This window comes from Aythya fuligula, chromosome 11 (assembly GCF_009819795.1).
Source record: "Aythya fuligula isolate bAytFul2 chromosome 11, bAytFul2.pri, whole genome shotgun sequence".
NCBI lineage: Eukaryota > Metazoa > Chordata > Aves > Anseriformes > Anatidae > Aythya > Aythya fuligula.
This window is the reverse complement of record NC_045569.1, coordinates 3426528-3450027: the sequence shown is the minus strand read 5'-3', so window position 1 is coordinate 3450027 and position 23500 is coordinate 3426528. Positions and strand designations below refer to the sequence as shown.

General features: G+C 39.9%; 1 protein-coding gene across 2 annotated transcripts in view; it reads left to right on the top strand.

Moving 5' to 3' along the window:
* The first annotated feature begins 257 nt into the window (after nt 1–257).
* Nucleotides 258–23500, top strand: part of NEDD4 (NEDD4 E3 ubiquitin protein ligase) — a 61763-nt gene continuing 38520 nt past the window's right edge. Inside the window, exons 1-5 of one of the 2 annotated variants that reach the window (XM_032194911.1) lie at nt 258–301; nt 9172–9245; nt 10961–11039; nt 12111–12149; nt 13752–13805. Coding sequence is in view for 1 of the 2 variants with exons in the window: in XM_032194910.1 (XP_032050801.1) it covers nt 18055–19563 (1509 nt within the window). In the remaining variant the exon portion in view is untranslated. Of the gene's footprint in view, nt 302–9171; nt 9246–10960; nt 11040–12110; nt 12150–13751; nt 13806–18013; nt 19564–23500 lie in introns of those variants that run through there. The other variant, XM_032194910.1, reaches the window with a different exon arrangement.

Below are 23500 nucleotides of genomic sequence, written 5' to 3'. Positions count from 1 at the left end.
GAGGCCTCCCGCGCGCCGCTCGTCTCCGGGCGGGCCGCGGAGCTGGGGCGAGCCAATCAGCGCGGGGCCCTGCGCGGGGTGGGCGGTGCCGCGGGGCCTCCTCCGCCAATCGCGGGCGGGCGGGGAGGGCGCGGGGAGAGAGAATGGGGTGGGGGGGCAGCGGGGGCGCGCGCGCGCGCTCTCGTGCTGCGGCGGGCGGGGGCGGGCCGGGGGCGGCGGCGGCGGCGGCGGCGGCGGCGGGAGCGCGCGCGCGGCCATGGCGGCCTCAGGCGCGGAGGTGCTGGGGCTGCCGGGCCCGGAGGTGAGCGGGGGGGGCGCGCCCGGCCGGGGGCTGGGGGGGGCTTCCTGCGGGCCGCGGGGTGCCGAGGGGGGGCGGCGGGGCGGGGAGCGGCCCTGCGGCCACTTGTTGCGGCTCGGGGGCGGCGCGCAACTTGGGCTCGCCCTGCCGGGTCCTGGCCGGCTTTGTTGCTCTGCAGCCCGGCAAAGGGGGGCTCGCAAAGTGCCCCGGTCCCTGCTGCAGGCGGAGCTGGGGGAGGCGGGGGCTCGCTGGGCGTGCGGCGAGGCCGCGGGGCTCGGCTTTGTCCGTGGTTCCGCGTGGCCGAACTGCTTCGGGTCGCGGTGTGGGCAGTTTGCGCCCTTTGTGTGTGCGCAGGGACCGAGCGGGGCTCCCCCCGCTCCGCCGCGGGGCACGGTGCGAGCAAACGGCGCCGCAAGGGGCCTCAGGGGCTGCTCCGTGGCCGCTGCCCTCCTCCCCGCGGTGTTTTGGGCTCCTCTCGGTGCCTGTCCGCGCTCTGCTGCTCCCCCAGGGCCATGGGTCCGCCCGGGCTGTGAACCAAAGCTGCGGTAACACAAGAGCTGTCACCGGCAGGGCCGCGGTGCTTGCCGCAGCTGGTGCGCGGGGTTACGAGGTGAGGTGGGGAGCAGGCTCTGACCCCTCAGCCGAAGGCAGCGTGACAGCCAGAGTTGTCTTCGCTTCCCTCGCCCACCGAGTTTATTCATTTATGGCTAATTTCTCGGTTGATGGTGTGTTAGTCACTTGGACTTAACGCACAGCATCGCTAGCGTGGTGTTGCTGGCACAAACAACATGATAGCGAAGGGGCTGGGCTCGGGAGGAAGCTGTAGGTGAGGTTATTTGGTGTCCAGGTGGTTATTGTGTGTCTATATTCGGGTCAGTGCCAGGATCTAGCAGGTGCAGTTCTTAACTTCTCTGGTTCAGTTGTTTATCTATAAAATGGATATAACGTCCTTCTGTCACCCACAGGACTTCTTGTGATTTGCGTGGATACTGAAATAACCAGCACCAGAAAAGTCCGTGGTGAAAACTAATTCTGTGTGCACAGCAGGGTCTTAACACTGTGTGGAAAGTGAGGTCTGGGGTCACGTGCTGAAAAATGAGGAAAGGAGAAAATACAGAATAGTTTTGAACAACATCAACTTTGTTTACTTGGTAAGGTGTCTCAGAAAAAAAACCACAGTTTGATTGTATCATCAAAAGTTCTAACGGGATTAATATGTAGGAACAGTATTAGAAGAAATGTGAACGCTAATCAAGTGTCGACTTTTTTTTGAGCTGTTTTACATTGCAGGTGGAGTATATAGAAAAAAGGCAAATGGAACAAATTGCACTTCCTACTACAGCAGGTCTCAGTGTAGGAAAATAAAGAGCTTTAAGAACAGTTAAATGATGGCTTTCTGTCATCTCGTTAACCTTTTCCAGAAGAGGAAAGCAGTGCCCTGATGAGCTTCTTGCCACTAGGTCAGGCCTTTTGCGGTGCTTGCACCACCTGCTGCAGCCTTTGGCTTACCCGTGAGGTGGGTGCCTGTGCCTGTGTGATCGGGATGCACCTGCCTCTCCACGGAGCTCCAAGCGTTGCTTCAGACCTGTGGGAGCTGACTGACACAGCTGCTGCTGCTGCTTTTCTTTGTCATAGTAGTGGCGACTTTGCTGGAGCTCTTAAACGTGCTTGTTGAGGTAGGGTGTCCTTCACTACAGTGGTTTCCTTTGGCTGAGGGACTTTCTAACACAAAACCTCCAGGTTGTTCAGGCTTGAATTTGTATAGAGGAAACACTGGGATCTAGCATTTCCTAACACTGCACCACTCGCTTTCAGTTAGTGAAATCGGCTTTTGGTTAGTCAGTGATGGCAACTGGCGGCCGTAATAAATACAGCATTTTGAACAGCAGTTGTCAAATGGTTTTTCAAAAATTGGGGCAAGACTAGTTGGAATCTCAGCTGCTGTTCTGTTAATGCTGTAGTTACAGAGGGAATTGCATTTTTTAGTTAGAGAGGGAATTGTAGTGGGAGCTTAGAGGCAGGGAGACATCGTGCCTGACCTACTCACCATTTTAGCAGTCACTGGAGAGCTGCCCCCTGCAGAATGAGCGGTCTGGTTTTCTACAGGTCATGGAAGGTTTCGCAGATGCATATGGCATTCTGCTCTGGAAAACTTCAGATATACTCTTTTGTTCCTTCAGAATATACTACTGGACCAGTTTTTTAATGACTACTTAGCTTGCTGCTGGTGAACTGAATGTCTTGGACTTACGGTTTGTCTTCTCCACTTCTGCGTGCCTTCCACCAGAGCCCTTCTCATAGCACTGAAATAGAGATGATGCTGACAACCAGAAATCTGACAGATGCTGTTTGGAGGCTGTCGGGGCCTATTCTTCCTTTGGGTTGCTTCTGATGAGAACAGTAATTATGCCTGGCTCGTTACCGTCTAGGCTGGAGACAGCCTAGTACTTCTGTTTGGGTTCACACCCTGTGGCCTCCCCAGCACCTCTGTGCTGCTGCCTGCTCCCTCTGCCTGTGCTGCTGTGGGGCACCCAAACACTAACAGCAGGCACGCATCCCAGCTCCAGAAATGCTCAGAAGCTACAGGTTGTGAAGGCTTTACCTACCTTCTGCAAGGCAGAAAAATTCAGTTGACAAAAATCCAGTGTATGTATGTGGTGTAGCTGAGACACTTACAGAAACAGTGATGGGTTTGCCTTTTTTTTTTTTTTTTTAAATATAATTTGTGTAGATCTGGTGATTTCAAGAAGCTGTCTTACGGAGTTGTTCTTGTGTGTTTAAGCCTTTTTCTTCAGGGTGATCTAAAAAATGCCAGGTGTGACCGTTGTGGATATGGGGTTGTGCTTGTTGAAGAGTGATCTTTTGTCTTTTAATAAAAAGGGAAGAAAAAAGATAGCTTAAAAATATGCTGGCAGACTTTTAACTCCATTAGTGGTCTTCTTGAGTTTTTCCTTAATTCAGAAGCGGAGGCATTAAATACAATCTATAGCAACATCGGGCATTTGGGGAAGGATGAGGCTTCCCTACTGGTGAACACGAAATGTTCTGTGGCACAACCGCGTCCAGGCTCTCGGTGCGTTAGTGAGACTGGACTGCAACCAGCAGATGGAAGTCAAGGACCTTGTGTTTATCAGATTGATTGCTGTAGTTCTGCAACAGGAATCTTCCTGAGTCGAAAACTTGCCTGGCTTGCCTGGAGAGAATTTCTTTAAAGACAAAAGGTCCGGCTGTGCCGTAAGTCGTGCCTGCTTCCTGCCTCCTGGTGAAACGGGCTGGTGGCGCTAAGCGAGCTAGCGGTCTGCACAGGTCACCTAACGCACACATCGCAAGTCTGCCTCACCTGCAAGGTGACAAGCATCAGTGTCTTCTCCTGGGCTGCTTAAGGGAAAATATTCTGTGCTAACCTCAGTGCAGATAATGTAATAACGTAGATACTGTTTGAGTTGAACAGATGGCTTATCGCTCAAGAAATGCAATTAAGGAATTTGTTTTTGGTGTGAAACGCTAGCATAACTTCTTATGGTCACTAATGATCTCGAGGCTTAAAAAACAAACAGACAAAACCTTTAACTGAAACATGAAATAAGCAAAGTGCACTTGGATGGGAGAAACAGACTGGGACCCTTGCTGAGATGTGTGTGTTTTCTTTTTGCTTGTTTCTTTTTAGCATGTAGAAACAGCAGTGTCACCTACTAAAACAGCAGAAAGAAGCTATCCATTCAACACAAACATATATTTGCTGTAGCTATCACTTGTTTTCAGCCTTATTTCCCAGCTGCTCCTAGGCTTCAGAGCCTGTGATGATGTCCTTGTATCAGTTTGTGCTTGGAATACAAGGTAACAGTACAGTAAAACTGAGTACCTTGATGGCTCTCAGATGTGAGATGCCTGTTATAAAACAAACTGTGTATCTGTGGTGTCTGTATTTAATGCTAGCACTTATTCTATATTGGGGTCCGTGGGCTTTAGTGCCTTTCAACCCATGCAGGTGTCCTGCCTCTTCTTGCTGTTTCCTCATTAGTGAGGTGAGCAGTCTGCAGATGTGCACTGCGGAACCCCGTGTAGTAGTTGATCAGCTCTTTTCTTCTGCAATTTGCAGACCTCGGTACACGGGACGGGAGGGATCCCTGTGTGCTCTGTACAACACATTCAGCCCCTCGACCATCCCTTTCTTTTGATGCCCTGTCGCTAGGCCAGGCTGTATACTGGTTTCAGTTGTCAACTTGCAAATTGTTGGTATGTTTATTTCAGCTTGCCTTATCTGTATGTACTTGAAGCAGTGTCTTCTGTTCTCTTTTTGTCTGTGCACTTTATGCAGACATGTTATGAAACTTAAGAAAACTGTAACGTATAATTTCAGATATTACCAAAATCTTTGAAGGTGTTGCTACTGCACTGTTTTGTAGTTGCAACATCCTTTGATGCTTCTTTCTTGGCTAAATTTAATGGTCGTTGATTCTTGACCTATCTAACTGGAACAGAAGAATAACAGGATGTTATTGCCTAGAGCAGTTGTTCACTACAAAGTGTGCTCTCTGTAAGGCACGCCGACTTTTACATTGGCTTCCGCAAAAAAGCTGTTTAGTAGCCCAGCATATAGTACCTTTAATGTTTCATGTTAACAATCCATTTTTTGCTGTCTCCTTGTATTCTGTATGAATCTTTTCTGTAGAAGTATATTAAAAATAATCAGAACTTGAATCAAAGATTAAAGAAAAATCAATAAAATTATTTTTTCAATACTAATCTAATATGTACTGTGGAGAACCCTTCTTCTAATCTAAAACATTTGTCTTTATTGCCATACAAATTTTTAATGAGAATTTTACCTGTGTCTTGCATGAAGTGCTTTTTCGGTATGGTAGCTGGTCATGCGAGTCTGACTCAATGGCCAGGCAGCTGTTGGAGGTTCAGAATGCCTGGAAGCATTGTTCAATCCGAAAAATGGATTACAGCTTGCTGAAAGCTCTGGTGCAATTTTTTTGGACTCAAGGTGTTTACGTTAACATCAAAGAACATTTACAGGCACTGAATTAGATAACACAAAACTGTGTGTGTTGTCTTCCTTGTTCAAGTGAAGAAGGGTGATTAGTAGCGTAACACAGTCGTAGTCAAATTATTGCATGTTGCAGACATGAATGAGTGGTAAAGGCAAATGCCTTGTGCTGGTGTAACATTATAATGTTTCAACACACAAAAAGAAAAATTTGGAACTTTTTTCCCCCTCCCCTGTGTCAGGTATAGGCAGCAGCTGAAACTTGTAAGTTTACAACTTACAACTCTGTGTTGTAATCTGGTTGTGAATCTTTTCACCTTTGACTTGTGTGGGCCACGTTTTATCATTTGCTGTCTGTGGGCCTGGCAAAGCACTCAACGTACACACGTGCATGCCCACGCTCAGGGACTGGAATCTGCCTTTGGGGGTTTGTACTAAGCTTACACTTTATCATCGCTCTCTGGATTAGTTGATATCTTGTGCTGCAGTCATTGCCATGTCATCACTTCTTCATTTGTGCCATCTTTCTCACCCTTTCATTCCGTATATGTCTCATGGTCATTCTTTAGCTCTGTCCTGGACTTTCACCACTAAAATGATTGCTACTCTGCCAGTCACTCCTCCAAGCTGTCTTTAGGATTGATTTCCTACCACATGAATTTGGAAAAGTTGGAGGTGGGTATGGACGGTGTTAATATTTGTATCCCTGGTCATTGATTATAACTAACTGTGCTGTTACCACACTATTCTGGTAAAACCATTCTATTCTGGTAAAGCAGTGATGAGGTTTTCAGCTTCTTAAATACTTGCAATTTCTCTCTAAAGGCTCCTTTCTTGTCCAAAACTAAATCTGAGACCTTCTCACCTTAATCTGTATGAATGGAATCTAGGTAGATTCATAGTGACTTCAGTGGAAATGAAACGCTACTTTTAGAAATGCAAATTTTATCTTTATTAGTTTGACTCTTGCTTTGCTATGTAGGGAATGCATTTTAAAAACTACTTGACACCTATTTTAATAGGCATACGTAAAAATGTATGCTGCGTTGCTATCCAAGTATGGCAGGTTGGCAGGCATTTAAATCTTTATGTTATTTGATTGTCTATGGATCAGCACGTAAACCATCTATTTCATGTTCTTTTTGTTATATACAATCTGTTAGTAAACAGAGCAATTGTTAGTGAATGTGAAAGCGACACGACAGAACGAGTTGGGTTCAATTTCTGTTAATTCGACAATTTGGATGAGTTTGTGGAAGCGTTCGGTGCATCCTGGACTTGGTGCAAAGGAGAAGTTGAGAGTGGGTGTGTCATGAGATTATTCTGTCTGGCCATCTTAAAGGCCTGCTCACCTTTTTATCTTCCCTTCTAGTTAATTTCAGGAGTGCAAAAGCATTGTTAGGCGTTTATACCCCGGAAGAGGCTGTTGAGGAGATAAATTGGACTTAGAGAGCGGTTTCCTGAGAAGCTGCAGTGCTGCTAGGCATGGCTGGCGTGTTCCTGCCTGGCTGCCTGTGCTGCCTCCTGCTGCAGCACCGCTGGAAGCATCGCAGTGGGAAGAGTAGAGAGGCAAGCCTAAAGGTGACTGCAGGCACGCCAGACAAGGTGCTGCTGCAGCCCCACTGTGGCTCCGACCACGAAAACTCTCAGGCTGTAGCTGCCTGTGGGTCTACAGAAGCACTTACCCGTCCACCATTTCTCCCACGTTTGGCTACGAAGTGGGCAAATACTGATTTCCTCAGCGTGGTGAATGAAGAAGACAAGGCTCAAAGTTGCTTTTGAAGCCTTGAAATCTTGGTTTTGAACTTGGTCCCTGCAGATGTGTTGAAGTTAGCTCTGTCTGCTAGGGGAGCACACAGCTGCCTAGTAAGGATGTCAGGAGTAAGGCTGGGACACAGAGTGCCAGTGAGGAGATGCTGGAAAAAAACGGAAAGTACACCCTTTATTATTATTTTTCTTTCCTTCAGACCTTGAAACAGGGCAGGTCAGAGCACTGAGTAGGGCATAGCTGTTTCAAGGAGAGTGGAGTAAGCACAGGTGTGGTGCGCTGCATGGAGCTCTAATATCTCACAGCTCGACTGTGATCAGCCAGGCCCAGTTGCTGGTACACGGGGAAGAAGAGGTCATACGGTCGTGCTGCAGACCTGTATCCTGTCAGCAGACCTCTGTCCTCTGCCAGATGATCAGGGCAGAATGAGTCACTCCAGGGCAATGTCTTTCTGACTGCTTTTGGGTCAACCTGTCTGAGTTTCTCATGGTCTGCCCTGCTCAGTGGTGTGACCAGAGACTGGGCAGCTCCTGGTGTGAGCTCACATCAGTTTAAAAAACACACATTTAAAACAAACAAACAAAAAAAACCACACGTGTGTGGTGGTTGTTGCTAGATCTCTTGTTTCTGGCCTATTACATTTCCTGTTAGGAGACAGTTTTCTCTGAGGTGAATCTGGGGGATATATTTGTGGTTTGGCTGGGATTGTCTGGGCTGCTTGACCGTTTTATTGTGCAGGTGGCTACGGTTCCTCTCAGCCCCCTGGCAATCAGCTCAGAGGGGGGGAGAAGGCCTCAGGACTAGCGCTCTAATTGCGTCCATCAGCTCTGTGAGCCCCTCCCGTTGGTGTGGGTTGGGGAGTCCAGCCCTGTGGTTATATGGGAGCCTGAGGACAAAGCAAACTCCCCTGAGTGCTCCCTATGTGTCTCCTTTTGAAGGCACTTTCTGTCTTTCCCAAGCCTTCTGCTTTCCCAAGAAACGGTGCTCTCTCCTCCCCTGAGAGCAGCTGGGCCTTTGCTCCTGAATTCCACACCTTACCACAGGAACCCTGCACGACTGTGTCTGTGCGTTTTTGTTAATTAGCAGGAGTGTAATTGCAAGTCGAACTTATGTGTCCTTGTCAAACTGTAATCTGAATAATGCGTGGCTGAAACAGTGGGTTGTTTCTTGTTTTTTAGATCTCACAACTTGCTGACACAACTTAAAAAATGCCATTTTTGGGGGGCCTAGCCTCTCTGTGCTATAAAATAAAAAATACATGCCCAAGTTCTTCATTCTTAACTTTTTGTTTGTTTGTTTCTTCACTGCTTATCAGTCTGTTCTGACAAATTTGATACCCTTTTACTTCCTCCCAGAAAATAAATTTATTGTCAGAGGTTATTTCCCACCTGGTTATGAATGCTGGGGTGCTATTAGGTAAAAACCGCATGTTTTTGGCTAAGTGCATAGTCCAAGTGGCTTAAATGGCTAGTGAGGTGTAAGTGACAAACAGTGCTTTGCTTCCTTCCAAACAGAAGTCGTGACAGTGGTCGGTGTGCTCTCACAGGGTCCCTGCCTGCTCTGGTAAAGGGCAGCCAGGAGCTGCCTGCAAAGAAACAGAGGGCTGGAAGCTGCTCCTGGATGCTCTCCTTTCCATGAGCAGCTGGGAGGTGGTGAAAGCCGCCGGGCTCTGCAAATTGTGGCAACAACAGCTCGCTCTTACTTGCCCTTGCTCTAGAAGGTATTTGTGGGTGTGCTGTGCAGTATGTGCAAACCGATGGGAGTATATTGCAAGGCTTTTGGGGGAAATGGTGACTGCCACCGCCGGGCTAATTTATCTTCATCTTGTTTCTGAGGGGTTTTTAGGAAGGAAGGCTAGCAGGGACAATTGTATGCTGTGTTAACGATTCTGTCCTGAAGGATGGTGATAATACTTGAAAAGAGGTTAAAAGTAGAATAAACTTGCTACTGAATTTTAGGGCTGTTTCTATCAGATGAAATACCTGCATTACTTGTGTGTAGTTCTCAGTATGAATCCAGAACTGTACCAAGAATTGCTTTTTAGTTCTATAAACAAAAAATAGATCTGAAAAATAAATGACTGAATACATCCTGAATTTTATGTTTTAGGAGAACACACGAATTGTCAGGGTGAAGGTTATAGCTGGAATTGGTCTGGCCAAGAAGGATATTCTAGGAGCCAGGTAAGGAAAAAATGTGGTTAATGTCTTAATGGACAGCTGATTCTTTATTTTGTTTCCATAGCTATTTAGATCTTAGTAAATGCTACTATGCCTCTTTCCAAAAAAAAAAAAAAAAAAAAAAAAAAGTGTTTTAACTGGCACCTTATAAAAATAATCAGAGGCTATATAAACATGAAGGCGTCTAGTTTCTTGCCCAAAAGTCATGTGGACAGATCTATGCATTGGCAAAACAACATGTGGGAAGGCTCTGCACGCTAAAATAATTCCGTCTTGGAGGATGGATACAGGAACATATTTTACTTCAGTTAGAGTGCAGCTAAAACAACAATAGTTCAGTTTTAATCAAAATTGTCTCATCTGTACTTTAAAGACTTGGAATGAATACCATACTAAACAGTGGTAGCAACAAGAGTACTTTAACTCCAATTATGTGCAGAGGAACAGCATCCACCAATTCCACAGATGTGGTAAACCCATGCCAGTGGCTTCAGGCATGTACAAATTTAAAAGTTAACAATCTGTATAAGGAGAGAAACAATTAAAATGATTTAACATTTACCACAGTAAAGATCAGACTTTGTAATTGGAATGTATTGCAAGATCTTGTAGAATTGGCAAGTGGTAGCATGCAGCTTGTAGTAAAGTTACTTTTTTTTTGTCCTATGAACGGAGTGTCTAAAAAAGTACTGGTGAGTTTAATACTAGTTCTGCTGTCAGCTTTTTTTTTTTTTTTTTTTGAATATGTATAGGAATGCTGTTATTTTACCTCTAGCAGTGTTGTTTTTACATGTGACATCAATTTAGCATTAGAAAAAATTTTCATGCTACTCATATTTTTAAGCCAGATAATCTGGCTTAAAAATAAATATTTGTTAATTAAATATATTTAAATTTAAATATATTAATTCAATCAAATATAATTACATTTAAATAATTTAAAATATTTTTTCTCACATGCAAATTTCTTACTTTAAAAAAATCAACTTTTCTCATTAATTTAATATGTGAAAACTGTATGTTCTGTTGCATGGCAGATGGTCCTCATTACCTGTTTTAATAGTTTATTTGAGCAATTGAATGCCTTGTTTCTGTTCATGCAAAGTAGTTACTCATATAATGTTTCTTGTACCACAGGAAGGAAAAATATCTGAGGCAGTAGGCTATTTTAAGCTGTCATATTAGACACTTTCATTAACAGAAAAATTCAAGTTAAAGTCTGTGAAACAGAACATTTAGTAAAAATACCAAGTCTTTAAGGAAGTACCTCAAATTCCAGATGTTCGAAATTCTTTTTGTCTAAAACAAGAAGTTTAATAGTTAAGATTTTTCAATCACAACTGATTTTTGTTCAGGTATGTCTTGTAGAAATGCATTAAAATTATTAAATCTTTTCTCATGCAATTAGAATTGTGCAAGAGGAAAGAGAACCAAATTGTAGTGACATACCGAATGTAAAATGGCATAGCTACTATGGTACTAGCTACTGTTAGTAGCTACTACTAATCAAGCATTACTACTGATTATCTCTAAAACTATTTAGAAAATGTTTATTATTGGCAATGGATATGGTGTTTGTAAATAAATTGTAACTAAATGTAACTTTCATAGCTTCTGTTAATTTAAGCTTTTTAAAACTCAACTGCTAATAATGCTATAAATAATAATAAAAAATTATATCTAGCAGTTTGCTTATCTTTTTCTCTTTCCCCCAACAGTGACCCATACGTGAAAGTGACAGTGTATGATCCAGTGACTGGAGTCCTTAGCAGTGTTCAGACAAAAACTATTAGAAAGGTTAGCATTCTTGTCTGTGTGGGTGTATTTTTTATTTATTTATTTTTTTTGATCAGACTCTCAGGGGGAGGTAAGAATACAAGAAATAGAAGGATTAATATGCCTCAAGTGAAAGGAGTGTTCCACAATCTACCCTATTTCTCTGTTTATGGTATTATTTTTAGTATTTTCCATTCAATAATTTTATTTGTGGAAGATAGAGAACCACTAAAGAACGTGAGGTATGTACTGATCCAAAATTGAATAGTTTATGGACATACTGGGTGGTTTTGTTTGTTTTGGGTCTTTAATGTCTCTTTCCGTACAACTTTTCTATTTTGTACATTAAATCGTGCAGTTCACCTGAACCGTGATAGTCCTGGTTTCTCTAGAATACCTGCAGACAAAAGTCAGTGTTAGAAGTGATAATTTATATTAGATCTACTAAAAATGGAAAACTGAGAGATAAAATATTCTTCCAAACTGCTGTTTTCAGATAATGGCTGTGACTTGTATGATGACTGACCGATACGTTTTCTCTTCTTGTTGATAATTGTTAGGTTAGCTATGGTGAGAGTGCAAAACATCTAGAATATTTCTGAAAATAACCACAGTTGAGAAAGGTGTGTGGCTGAGCAGATTATGTTGTTTGGTCGATCTGTGCCTGGTTTTTCTAGATTACATTGGTGAGAGATCTGGCATTTGGTAACAGTTCATAATTTCAGGATTAGTTTATGTTTGTGTGAAAGCAGTACAGATAGTGAATCTGGACTGAAGGGGAAGCAGTGACTGTTACTGAAAACATACCGTGAAATAACTGTTTTGTATGACATGCCTTTTTCTGCATCCTTGGCATCAGCCAGAATCTGAGAATACTTGTGTAAATTGTCTCCGTTCTGCCCTGCAATAAACAGCGTAAGGCTCCTAAGACTTTTATCTGCAATAGCAGTGTTAAAGCTTCTGTGCTTTTAGTGTATTGTTATATGAGATAAAGCAGACATAAAACAAGTAAGCAAAACAACAAAAGATACCTGTATAGAATTGTTCCTATAACCCATGTTGTCTTTTTTTTTTTCTTCCTCCTACATATAGTCCTTAAACCCAAAGTGGAATGAAGAACTTTTATTTAGAGTAAGTGTTTTTCCTTTTTTTTTTTTTTTTTTTTTTTTTTTTTTTTTTTTTTTTTACGGTCTTATTACCTGTGTTGGTTGTTATGTTAACAGTAGGAAAAATATTTTCTTGCTTCTACAGCTTAAGATCAGAAATGCAAACATTAGAATTAATATTCAAACGCTAACAGACTGCTTTCCTTAGAAATACATTTATTTTCAAGACTGAGAATTTAAATATAGCACAACTAAAAATCTTAGCTTCTTTGTTCCATGAAATTTAAAAAAACATTTTTGGGATAGCGCCAATCTTGTCTTATTGGTTCTGGCGTAAAAAGCATAGTATTACTTCTATTTTAGGAGCAAGGTGTAGATTAGATGTCTAATTTATGTCTTACTTGTCCAACAAGCACACAAGCCGTTAGAACATGTACTGTATTGTTGAGAAATTCGTAAACCTAGAGGCCCCAGTTTAGAAAGTGCCTAGTCAAGGGCTCAGACTTCTGTGTTTTTCAGCATGCCTAATAAAGGCAACTTTCTCACATTCAAAATGATGGTGAATTTCCCTCCTCTTATAAACAAATCAAAACTTGATTTATGAGGAAATTGTGACTTTATGTAAAGTAATGTGTAGCATCAGCTTCCAGTCAACAAATTTTATTATGTGCTTTTCTGCAACATTAAAAAAACCTGTACTGTCTGATACCTGTATACGTACAGTTAGTCCTAGAAAGTGATCCTCTGCCCCTTTTTGGTCCTTTCAGACCTCTAGTTAACACAATACACTTGCATTCATTCTAAGCTGCTATTATTAGAGAATCGGTTTTATAATCAAGAAGTCAAAATCATTTAGTTAATATTTTGGTTTTTAATTTGTTTTCCGTGATTCAGAAACTAAATTATCCTTGCGTGTTACCTTGTAGGAGAGCTCATTTAGGCTTTGTCAGAAAATTTGTCCAGGCATTTCTTGTTGTCAACAAAGATTTATGTAAGCATTCTTTACCAAATATATGGTACCATCTACTAAGTGTCATAAATTTTCCACGTAACTTGCTTTTTTTGAATAGCAATTCTTGATAGCTGTAACTGCTGATTCATGTGCTCAAAATGAAGGAGCAATTTCTTCATCTTTGGCAAAAATGACTATGCAGGCAAGTTAGTGGACTTAAGAAATAATTCCTCAGAAAATTCAAAACACCTATGGGTCTTTAAGTATTGGCATACTCCTTTTTCCATGGTATTTTGAAATCTTGCCTGATACTTTTCTGTGTTGACACACATAACAGGTGAGATATCTTTTAACTTTGTTGGGACAAATGCTTCCTGTGGAGAACTGGAAGACCGGGGGTGCGTGCTTGTAGCCAAGGATATTTTGAAAATGTTCATCTTCCAGAATAGAGATATGAGGGATTTATTTTCTTTGGTGTGTAAATATGTATGTATATATAATGTTAGCAATGATACGTTCCTGAACTTGCATACCAAGTTCTATGAGAAACTTTTTTTTGAGTTTTTATTAGTTTTACCGTGTTTATGCAAGAGAAAAGAAATTACGGCATTTGCCTGAAAACAAATAGTGGAATTCAGTGTATATTTTAACTGTTAACATCTTTCTTTTTCCTAGGTTAATCCTCAAAAACACAGACTCCTTTTTGAAGTATTTGATGAAAACCGTTTGGTAGGTCCTTCATTAATATTGCAATTTACTAAATGCTTGAATGAAATTAAGTTCACCTGGATTCTAAGCTCAAGATAAAAGCAAACAAAAAAGCATACCGACATCTATAATGAAACTTAAAGGAAACCTGATTTGTTAATGTGTCTGACACTACCATATTTTGATCTGAAGCAATCATACTATTGCTCTTAACTTCTAATGTGTTTCAACTCAAAAGCATCATTTTTTTATAGTTCGTCTCAAATGATATGGCCAAATCCCTCCCTAATATTGAATACTATGCAATGAATGTTTATTTTTACTACAAATTAGTATTGAGAATGTAGGTATCTGTGTACATGTGTGAGAAGTTTCTTCAGTATGTGAGGAGTAGCACAGAAAAAATGGTGTACCCTTTCTTTGAAAATCTCAACAAGCAGACCCTGGATGCCTATCCCAGGTATATGGTGTCTTATTTTATTTTTTTAAAGCAGTTTTAAAATGCGTCATCAGAATTTGTAGTTCACATGGCAGGTTAGGTTAAATGTGAATTTTCAGGATGCTCAAATGTGTGTTTCAAAATGATGTTTTGGGTTATGGTCTATTCTTCGTGAGGTAGAAGTACTTTGTAATTAGTCGTTGGAGCTTTGCTGCCACCCTGTGGAAGTCAGGATGCATGAATAGAAAATCAGATCCCTAATTTTGGGAAGGCCAATGTTTTCTTTTTCGTTTTGACCAAGAAAATTCCTTACCGTTCTTTCTCAATTCCTTACCGTTCCTTCTCTGATCTAAAGTAGATGAGCTGTTTGGCCTGTTTTTTTGTTGTTGTTATTTTTTTTTAATTTTAATTTTTATTTTTTTATGGGAGAGGAGCCAACAAAACATCGTACTGGATCAACTTGGAAAAGGTGCTTTGTTTCCTACATGTGACTGCATTTAGAGATCAAAGCAGCATGCCCTAATCAGTCACTGTATAGTTCTACAATAACAGTATTTTTTTTCTTTCCCATCTCATCATTTGGTCAATGGAAAAGGCTGCCTCCCTATTTCTATTTAGCTTCCTCTTTTGTGGTGAAGACTAAATTTCTGTCCCACATGTCTTGAACTACTTTAAGTCAGTCATATCGTTGCCTTAGCTGTGAGAGTTTGGGATTGATAGACTCCCCCACTTCCATTAATTTATTTTCACGTCATAAATTATGGGTGCCTTGTGCTTTTTCACTAGGATATGTACCTATGATCAAAAGGTGTTTCATCTTTCGTGATTTTAGTTGGCTTGAGTATTAAGCAGCATTTCTTCTGCCTATTTGATGACTGTTTAAAATCTAGATGTGAGCAAGCTGATGGAATTCTTTTAGAGCTGTGAGACTGTCCTAATGGGTGATTTCCTCTATAGAATTTTGTCCCGTGTGCTTTTATTCCTGGTGACTTTTGGGTAGAAATTGAACCTTGAAATCTTAGTTATGCTTTTAAGAAATGTTGCTTTCCTGAAAACTGGGCTCAAAACTCTTCAAAGTCCTGCTTCAATTCCAAGTCCTGCAACATTAATTAAGACTCCAATTGTTGGTGGTTTAACATCTTTCTGTACTAGCTTTAAGACTTGTCAAAAATCACCTGGTTTGGATCTGATTTATTAAGGGAACACGGAAACTGATTTGTTTTGCTGACTTGATGCAAGCCATTAGTAGAATAAATGGCTTGACCCGTTTGTGGAATGCTCTGTTAGAGCTGTCTTTAAAAGCACATTAGAAAAATCAGTCAGGAAGGAGAATGAGATCGTTTATGAGATGGGCCAGTGCAGGACCTAGCTGACATCTTGAAGTCTTTTCCTGTCTTACAATAACTTGTCCCAGCTCTGCATATTTCAAATGAAGTACCAGAGCCTATGTTATTTGGTAATGAAGAGCTAAATAATATTAAGATTTGCATGGGGCTACAGGTCTTTCCTTTTTTATTAATATTTATTTATTTATTATTGTTATGTCAACTCTAATTCAGTAGGACAGAATGTTGCATTTAGAAGTCATTTCTGGAGTGATTAAGGAAGCTGTAGCTGGCTGGCTATACCTGCAAAATCATAGCTAAAGAAAAATGACATGCTGAGAAATGTGGTTGAAATCTTAACTTCGAGTTGCCAAAATATGTCAGTTTATCATTTACTTACGGATTTCTTGGGAAAATTGGGGGGAAAAAAATCAGATTATCTGTTGGGGGCAAAGTGTTGCTTTTTTTTACTGAAAGTATTGTATCTAATAAAATTGTTGCAATTTGTTGTGCATCACACTAGCATGCTACAAACTGCTGCTAATAAATGTGTTGTCAGGACAGAAAGGGGCTTTAAGAACTGCATTGTTTCTTCTTCGTTCACACATCTTAGCATGTGCACGCTTTTTTTTTTTTTTTTTCTAGTATATTGGTTGTAGTTCAAATGTGACTTTTAAAATCTGTGACCAAGAAAGGTTTTATGGTGTTTGACTTTCCTTCCTGCCCCAACCCCTCTCCAGCACGTAACGTTAGAAGAAGTCCAGTTGGTGAAGCATAATGAAATAGATGAAGTATTGTATTTGTTGGCTTTTATGAATAAGCTAGTATTCGTTTACTGCTGCATTCTAATCATGGAATTCAGGTAATGGAGGTTAAGTAAGCCCTGGAGTATAATTAGAAAACAAATTTGTTGCTTGCAAACAGAGTACTGTGAATTCAATTCTTGGCTCTTATTTGGGAAGGAGGTTTAAATGTTAATTTTATTGCCTTCTAGCTTAAAATACAGCAAAGGTTAAATAAATATGGAACAGAAAAAAATCTAGTAGTATGACCTATAAAAGTATAAATGGCCTAGTGTTCTCTTCTGTTTGCACTTTTTCAGCGGCACTAAGTAATTTCATGTTAGTGTGGTAGCGTTTAGTACTGCATCATATATGGCTTCTGTGTTCAAAAGTACGTTCATAACCAAATATGTTTAAAACACAAAAAAATACACTTAACAGTAAGATTGTCTTTTTTCAAAAGTCCCACTAGATGCCAGCAAAGGACCTCTTCAGATAATATAAGACAGTGAAACATCTGTAGGAATTCTCAGTACCATTATTCTTACAAGAGTTGACAATATATTCATTTCTTTGTGCTGTTCATTTTGGTAATTTTATTGGAAAAGAAATTAGTAGTTAGCTATGAATATATGAAGTGGTTTGTTTATAATATACAGAATAGGTTTCTTCTGTAATTGTGCTCTGTAACCATATTTATCCTAGTACGAAATTCTCTTGGTGTTTCGTAGTTTATGTAGCTGGCCATATATTTGCATGTCATTATCAAACAGTAATGAATGTTCACTTAATCTGGACTTCAAGCAAACAAGATGGTAGCTTGCAAGAATATTTTTATTTCTTTCTACCTTTAACAGCTGTAATTTGGAAAGGTTAAAATATTATTTAACATGGTAGGCTGAAAGTCAGTGCTGAATTACTAATCAGGATAACTTGTTTCTAATTCAGTTGCATCTCCCTAAAAAATATTAACTAATTGGCAGGAGAGCTTTTTAACGTGTGCAAATCTTTACAAACTGTGATTGGTTAACAACGTGTAGATTGTTAGATAATGTCAGATTTCTTTCAAGTTTTATTTAAATAGAGTAGAAAAACTTCTATTTTTTTTAGGGGAGAAGGGTTATTTCCCTGGTTTATGCATAAGTCAGACCTCAGCAGTTTGCTAGCATGGTTACTATTTGGAAATTCAATCCTAGACTTGATACTCAATTATATGGGATTTCATTCCTACCAACTTCCTGTAATTCTAAACCTACGGGTAAAAATATTAGTAGTCATACGCTGCTGAGGAAAGTACGGACACATTGACTCAGCTAGTGCAGCTGCAGCAGGCGTTGCTGGTTTAAACTTGAAAATACTGGGAGTTTATTATATTCATTTATGCAGATTACAGAAGGTATAATTGAAACAAGGTTGGTAGTGTTTGTCAGTGTGTTGCAGCTGAGGTCGTTGGAACATAAGTGCTTTATAAATGAGTGCTTTCTGACTACGAGCAATCAAAGACGGTCCAGAAACTGCAGTTCAACGAATGGCTGACTTATTTCAAGAGGTACAGTCTTTTTTTTAACGCTAGTATCTTGTAGAAATTAGGACAAAGCTTGCTACTTCTATGAGCTTTTACTGTTGTGATGTACTAGCTCTAGGTTCTGTGCAGCTGCCTGTAGCCTTCCCGTTGAAGGATTTTTCTGGTTTTCATTCACTAACATGCGTGGAAATGAGAACAAATGGCACGACGGTTAAGACTGCATTTTGCAACTCAAAGAAGTAACACAGATCCGCTATCAGAAACCTCCGAAGATGTTTTGGATAGTAACCATCGGATGTACTTCAAAAGGATACAGAACTCTGAACCTAATGTTGCACAAATGAACCTGACTCCTAGACAAGTTGCTTGTGCACCTGTAATGCAGCAAATAATTAATCAAGAGAGAAAGGCAAATATTTCTTCACTGCAAAAAAAAAAGAGCACCTCACTGCATATTTCTCTACAGTCTAGAAAGCATAATGGATATTTTCGGTCTGGTGATGGCGAAGACACTTCATTCATCAGTATTGGGAATGAAGGAAGTTGTGGCACTAGAATTGTGGTTGATCATCCAGCTAATGACAGCCATCTGAGCAATAGCGCTGCATGCAGCGGCAGTCTTAGCAGTATTGCAGCCAGTGACAATGGATCCTTGAGCAGCGCTGGCAGTGACTATGGATCATGTACAAGTACCACGAGTGATGGAGGTTCATACAGTAACAGTGTCATCAGTGACAGTGGTAGTGGCACTCTTTCGACGGGCGATGGCACTTACTGTAGCGGTGTTGTTCATGGCGACTTTTCATATGGAAATGTTTCTAGCAAGTGTAATCCCTATAGAAACAACTCACCTCAGGAAGAAGTACAAGTGTGTAGAAGTAATACTACTTTTGACCAAGATGTTTTGTCAGTGAGGAAGAAAACTAAAATTCCACTGCGGCGGTGTTCATCATTGGTAATTTTCCCTAGGAGTCCTTCCAGTACTCCCCCAGCTTCTCCCATAACCTCAGGTCAGCTCCCACACAGAGGTGCCTATCAGACATCACATAAACTAATTATTTCTCCTAGTGAGCCATCACATAAAGAAGATCAAACCATTTCCAAGGGTTTCCTTTCAACAGCAGTCAATGGACTTCGACTGTCTAAAACAGTTTGCTCTTCTGGTGAAGTTAGAGATGTTCGACCGCTTTCCTTGAATACATCATTACAGGACAAAAGTAAAATTCTGAACAGTTCTGAGCAGGCAACTTGTGAAGAAGTAGCTGGTGGCTTCTCGTGTATTTCAGTTCATCTGACTCAAAGAGCATTTGCATCAAGCAGTGAAATGGTTAATGGCTGTTGCAGTGCAGAGTTAAATCTGAACTCCAGTGCAAAATACCCTCCTTTAAAACTGGCACGTAGCACATCTGCATGTTTACCCTCAAAAATAGATTCAGAATACCAGATGAATATAAATCAACTGGAAAGACCAAATGTACAGACGAGCAAAACCCACCATGTTTTGCAAAGAAGTGTTTCATTGGAAGGATCACGTCAAAAAGTTTCTTGCTGTTTATCCAGTCTTAAATACAAGTGTCATAGTGCAAGGACGTCTCAGTTGCATATACAGTTCAAGCCTGGGAATGAAGGAAAAACAAGTGGTGGTAACAAAAGATATGGAACCTCTAAAAGGGAAATATCTAGCACTTCTTTGTGGAGGCCCCATAAGGTGAGTGTTCTGGTTTATAGAAAAATCTGACAGTACTTTAAAGCTGAAATTATACTGGAAAATAATAAAATCCATAATCAAGGTTTAGCACAGCTATTTCAGAATTTCCTAATGGTGTCAAACTGTCATCATTAGGGAGTTACTTTTTATATGATTTATATCTTGTTTTTTAGTTTTGTGTCTTAGATTATGGTACTCCTTTGGTGAATAGGTCTGTGGAATACCTGTATATAACATGTATTATAAACTATAATTTCCAGCTTACATAACATGAAGGGATTTTCTTGTCTAATTATTCAGACATTGGAGGTATTTAAACTTCAGTTTTGTAAAGTTTTAAATACATAACTTTACTGCCTAATAATAATTATTATTAAAATTGCATATAAAATGGGTAAAAATTAGTAGATCAGAGGCTTTCAGGTTTATTTCTTATAGGCTTTATTTTACAGTACAGTTCACTCTATATAGAATTAAAGATAAGTAATATTTGAGCAGAGAAACTGTAAATACCATTTGTTTCTGTATACACCCTGAACCACAGGAATTTTCAGAGTTTCCTTTCCTTTTTTTTTTTTTTTTTTTTCCTCCAACCACTACTTCAGTCTGAGCAGTACACTGTAACTTAATACCTCTCCCAACAACATTGCTGTCCAAATTATAGTACTTCGCTCTAGATAAATATATTTTTTTGGTAATGAAACTCATGTCCAACTAAACTTCAGAAGTGTGTTTGCTCTTATTAACTCTTGAAGCAGTTTATATTAGTGAAGTATAAGCCATGTGAAATGTGGATTTTAGAATTTGTTCAAATAACATTGTGAAGATATGAACAACCTGAATATTATTTATTGGTTTTAATTATGAATGCTGATAAAAGAGCAACAACTAATATTTACGAAAGTTATTTCAAGTTTTAAGACCTCATGCTCCATGAGTTAGAATTACTGTAGTTTAATTAATTTACTTGTAGAAGCAACGAGCTTCATGCCAAAGTTCTATATTACTGACATCTCCTTTCTGAACTAGAAATTGTATTACCTTGAAGATAATACCCTGCAATTTTCATTCTGTCACTGCCTTTAGTTAGAGTAGTGCCTGATGATTCTATTCTTTTTGGCTTCTTTCAAGTTGTGTATTGCTTTATGGAAAAAAGAAAAAAAAAACAAACAAACACGTGTTCTTTTTATAGAACTGTGTTTTCAGTTCAAGCTTCATTTTAAAGCTCATGGTGGATCACAAGTAACCACTATGTATATTATTTGGCAGTTCCTCATCCCCAAATCCAACTGTTAATGGCAAATTCCACGATAAGCACAGATTATGACATTTTAAGTAGTCTGGATCTAGTTATTCTTAAAAAAAAAAAAAAAAAAAAAAAAAAAAAAAAAAAAAAAAAAAAGAATGGAAAATGTTGAGTCATGCACTTCAAGTACATTTCACTGCTAGCTTCTGTGTTTAATGTCAGTAGTTGATATGTAAAATACAAAATGCTTAAATACTGAATGAATTTAATTATGTTCCGTCCAGTTAGAATCCAAGTTCAGGATTAGTTTGTTAGTAAACATTTCCAGAGAACCTCATAGCTCAGTGGACTGACAGGTTTGTGTCAGTTCCCAGTAGTGGTGTTCACAGTGTATTATCATGAAATCTAGGCTAAATTTAACTTTTTAAGCACTTTAGAGCATGCTCCTGTTATAGGAGAGCATCTTTGCTGTGCTAATGTGGCAACATATTTTAACCTTACCAATTTCTTAAATTTTTTTTATCTTCCATGTAGAAAATGACAGAGGTGAGTCTTTTCTATTTGTTTGTTTAACATAAAGATTGTCTGAATCCCAAATTGTTGTGGTTACGTTGTACCTTTCATGCATTTGCAGATACTTGGTTTGTGCCAAATATTTGATTTGTCCCGTGACCACATACAAATTAAAAAGGTTTCTGATACCAGAAAACTGGACACTAAAGGTTTTATAGTACTGTGTTTGTTTCGGATTCCTCTGAAAGGCACAGAAGCATATCGCTCTTGAAGTGGCCCTATCAATCTTAATGTAAAATCAGTTTTTGTACAATATCCTATGTAATAAAAATTTAAAGGCTCTCCCACCAAACCAAGCAAAAGCCATAGTGACTTTATGGCAGTTCAGTAATTCACCAGAATAAACTAGATAAGTATTTTTGTGTTTGCTGTTACAGCCTTTGAAAAATATAATAGGTTCTACGGCAATCATTTAATTATGTAGTCCAATTAATTATCATGGTGTGTTGTGACTCATTTAAAAATAAACAACTCCCAAAATATTTCTCTTGACTCCAGTTAGTCTGGCCTAGTATATTGATATGCTGAGTCTGAGTTCAAATTTAACAAGTTGATACTGGAGTAGCATTTAGTAATGTCAGCTATCTGTACAGAGCAGGCATGAAATCAAATCAGTGCTTTGGTCACAGACTGCAGAGTCTGAAGCAGTGAAAGGTCTAAGCATTCTTTTCTTATGTGCCTAGCTACTAGCCTTCAGCCACCCGGTATCAGGTTTCCTGCTTTCTATAATCAACAGCTTGTTAAAGGCTCACTTAAAAAGAGAGAGAGAGAAAAAAAATCAGAAAATCAAAACATAATTTCTGTGACAACTGGCCTTGGATTATTTTTAATTAAGTTAAAAAATACGGGGAATGGTGATGGCCTTGCATGGCACTGCTGATCTTTACTTGAAATATGTTGAATAGGTTCTGCAGCAGGGAGTGGAATTTCGCTTATGCAAAGCAGGAGGAAGAGGTATACAAGTGCATGATTGCATCATTGACAGTTGCCCTTGACTTTGTATATATGTTTTCAATGTGTTTCTTTCAGTGCGTATGTCTCTTGGGGTGGATGTAAATCTATAGCTAAAGCACTTTGATGTCACTGGTGTGAACTGGGAGGGTAGGGCTGAGTAAGGGAACAGGTTACATGCTGCATATGCAGACATGAGGAGGTACAGAAGGGCAGTGGCTACAGTTCCACTTCTTGTTGGCCATGAACAAACTTTCTGAAACAAGAAAAAAAAAAGCTATACTAATCTCTTCCACAAATACGCTATTATGGTGACATCCGTGTTGATATCAGCACTTCCTTCCAAATCAGTATCACTGCTGGTTAGAAGATGTGCGTATCATAAATGGACTTGCAAATGTGTTAGTAACTGTATGTCTTTAACATAATTTCTTACACAATTAACAGAATTGTTATCTTTTTGCTTACGAGTAGTTTTGCTGAAGTTTTGTCTTCATTGAATGAAACTCACACTGAAGAAAAAAAAATAGAGGTGATTTAAAAAACAAAAAGGTTTTATATTGTCAGATTTACGTGAAAAAAATAAGTTGTAATTCTTCAGCTATTTTCATCAGGTTCTGGAACTTCACATTTCGCTTTGTAACAGGAGATGCTGTTTGAATAGCATCAGCCAATTCTATATCCGCCAAATAGTCATCCATCAAATCCCTTTCTCACCAATTTAGAGACAAGGGACTGTGTCAAACAAAGGCCTTGCAAAAGTACAAGTAGCTGATATCAGTTGCTCCAGCACAGAGGGCCATTAGATAGCATTACATACCCTTGGTGAAAGCCCTGCTGACTGCCTCGAATCACCTCCCTGTCTTCCATATGCTGTACCATAGCTTCCAGGAGGCTCTGTTTCATGATCTGCCTAGGCACAGAGGTGAGGCTGACAGGTTGGTAGTTCCCATGGTTTTACCTCGTACCTTTTTAAAAATGGCTGTGACGTTTCCCTTTTTCTAGTCATGGGGAACTTCATCTGGCTGCCAGGACTTTACAAATACAATGGAGAGTGGCTTGGCAACTACATCAGACAGTTCCTTGACTTGGAGTTGTCTTTTCTGCACAAATTGATCTCTCTTTATACTGTTATGTGCTGATTACCTTCTCACCTAATCACATTCA